The 2,391-nt window shown below is 34.0% G+C and overlaps 1 protein-coding gene across 1 annotated transcript in view; it reads right to left on the bottom strand.

The window, feature by feature from the left end:
• LOC106532687 (sortilin-related receptor) overlaps nucleotides 1-2,391 on the bottom strand; it is a gene marked incomplete at both ends in the record, with an annotated part of 46,307 nt that overhangs the window by 4,582 nt on the left and 39,334 nt on the right. The window contains 1 exon segment of the mRNA XM_014028813.1: nucleotides 906-994. Coding sequence (XP_013884267.1) covers nucleotides 906-994 — 89 coding nt within the window.

Genomic DNA, 2,391 nt, shown 5'->3' with positions numbered 1-2,391 from the left:
ATTTTATACTACTTCTGTGATATTACTACTACTTCTATTTCCCGTTGTCTTCTTTGTCATCGTCTTTTTCACCAGTAGAAACAGACGGTTGTTGATCACGTGACTCCTGTGATGTGAAAAAAGTGTTTCCATTGTAGTTTTGCGAAAAACACCAATTTAAATACGGCTGAAAAACCACCTCATCCTAGAGCAAAAACATTTTGTCAAAAAATGTAATTTTTTTCTAAATTGACGTGTTTCCATTGAGCAAATTTATTTTCAAAATTCTAATTTGTACATTTTCATGGTCAATGGAAACACAGCTGCTGACTACCATGAATAAAACAACTTCCTGTTCCCAGTGGGCGGGGCTAAAAGAAAAGCATAAAACTGTCCTGAAGCTGTATTGAAAACTAAAATAAAAACAAATATTTGCACTTTGGTGCAGATCAGATGTTTTTTTAACAATTTTATTAAATTTCTTTCTCTCCTGGTAAAAAAAGCTACAGACTGAGCTCTAAAAAAAGGCCTCAAGCTTTAATAAATAAATCTGTCATGTTTTCATAGTATTTTGAGCAAGTTGTAAATTAATACTTCAAATGCAAATACTGGAAATGGTAAAAACAAACACACAAAAAAGTCATCACAATGACAACTTAAATTAGAAATGGCCAGTTTTCATAAAAGACAGATGCTTGTAGGACTGCTGTTCACACAGAAACATTTCACTTTAACAACCTGTTTCTGCTGCTACTTCGTGAGTTTATTCAGGGGACAGCTGCTCTTCACTTCACTCCTCAGTTTGTCTGAAAATGTTTCTGAGTTTTAAAATGAAACATTGCTTTCACAAGCAAACCTTTATATGTTGGATCAAAGCTCAAGTCTTGTTCTTCCAAAGAGAATCTGAACTGCTTGGTGAAACTTACTTGAGATGTGTTGTAGAGCCTCCCTGTGCAATGGCCATCAAGATGCCACCATGGTCACCCCATGTGTAAAAATGAGGGCCTGCAAGAGCCTGGATCAGTAAAGACAGGGAAGTATTTAAAACAATCTATCAAACAGGATCTCTTAAAAAACACATAGCTGGTTTCTAGCCCAGAATTCAAGGGTTTACCAGCTTTTCTTGACTTGCCTTGCAAAATCAACTCACACACCTTTCCTTCACATAATACAACAGTAAAACTCAGCAAAGGTCCAGTGCCAGGAGTGAACCATGTTGTAGTTAGAGAGCTACATCTGCAGTTAAACTGTGTAAACATCCTGATCTAATTATCAGACAAACTGAATAAAACCCAAGAGCTACATCTCAGAATAAACAGGCCCTGTTACACTATAATGTTTTAGACAATTTATGATAACTTGTAAAAATGTTATGAATAAACTCCTTATTTACGTAATATATTTAACTCGTTAGCATTAAAGTATGTAAGTGTTTACAATAGTTATTTTAAATTTCAGCATCTGTACTATTGGACAACATTTTCATTAGTTGGCCCAACTTGTCTAAAACATTTTAGTGTGACAGGGCCCTTAATTAGTTCATAATAGGAAAAAAAAGTAAAAAAGTACGACTTCTTTGGAATCTTTCCAAAAAGAAATCATCTCTCAATGTTGGTTCAGTTTGAAAGACTGAATTTAAACAAAGACCTCCAGAACTTTTTTTTTTGACAAATGAAACTGAATTGGAGACGTTTTCTTATATTTCTGCACAGCATGAAATGAGAAGAAAACCAAACAGAATATCATTCAGTCATCCTTTACCAGCTAACAAGCATGGTGATGGAGGCTAATGGTTGGAGCTCATTTTGTTTTGACTGGTTTATCACCAGAAATTTGACAATTTTGAGTCTTTTTTTTTGCCACTTCAGTAGAAAGCAGAACTGAATATCTGAATATTAGTGTCTTAGCTTCTTCATCATCAGTGGCTTTTTTAATAGGAGAAAGAGAAAGTAAAGTGAAATGTAATGAGAAAGAGTGAAAGAGAGATTTGAAGATATGTGAAATATACACTGCTCAAAAAAATAAAGGGAACACTTAAACAACGCACGCTAACTCCCGATCTTAATCAACGAAATATTCGCATTGAGTACTTTGTTCTGTACAGAGTTGAATGTGCTTCACAAAAGATTGATTTACTTGGACTTAGCGTGCGTTGTTTAAGTGTTCCCTTTATTTTTTTGAGGAGTGTAAGTTGAGGAAACACAAGACAGCACACCCGACTTCTCGGCTCCACACCTACAAAACAAAGATAAAACCACAGCAACAAAAATGCATTTCTAAATACTTATAATGACTTTAGCCTTGCTGAAAACCAAACCCATATACATATATATATATAAATTAATACATATACACATAAACATAACTATACCTACATATCCAAACACTTTCATATATATATATATATATATA

Source organism: Austrofundulus limnaeus, unplaced genomic scaffold, assembly GCF_001266775.1.
Source record: "Austrofundulus limnaeus strain Quisiro unplaced genomic scaffold, Austrofundulus_limnaeus-1.0 Scaffold813, whole genome shotgun sequence".
Classification (NCBI taxonomy): domain Eukaryota; kingdom Metazoa; phylum Chordata; class Actinopteri; order Cyprinodontiformes; family Rivulidae; genus Austrofundulus; species Austrofundulus limnaeus.
The sequence above is the reverse complement of the archived record's forward strand: the minus strand, read 5'-3'. Positions and strand labels throughout refer to the sequence as shown.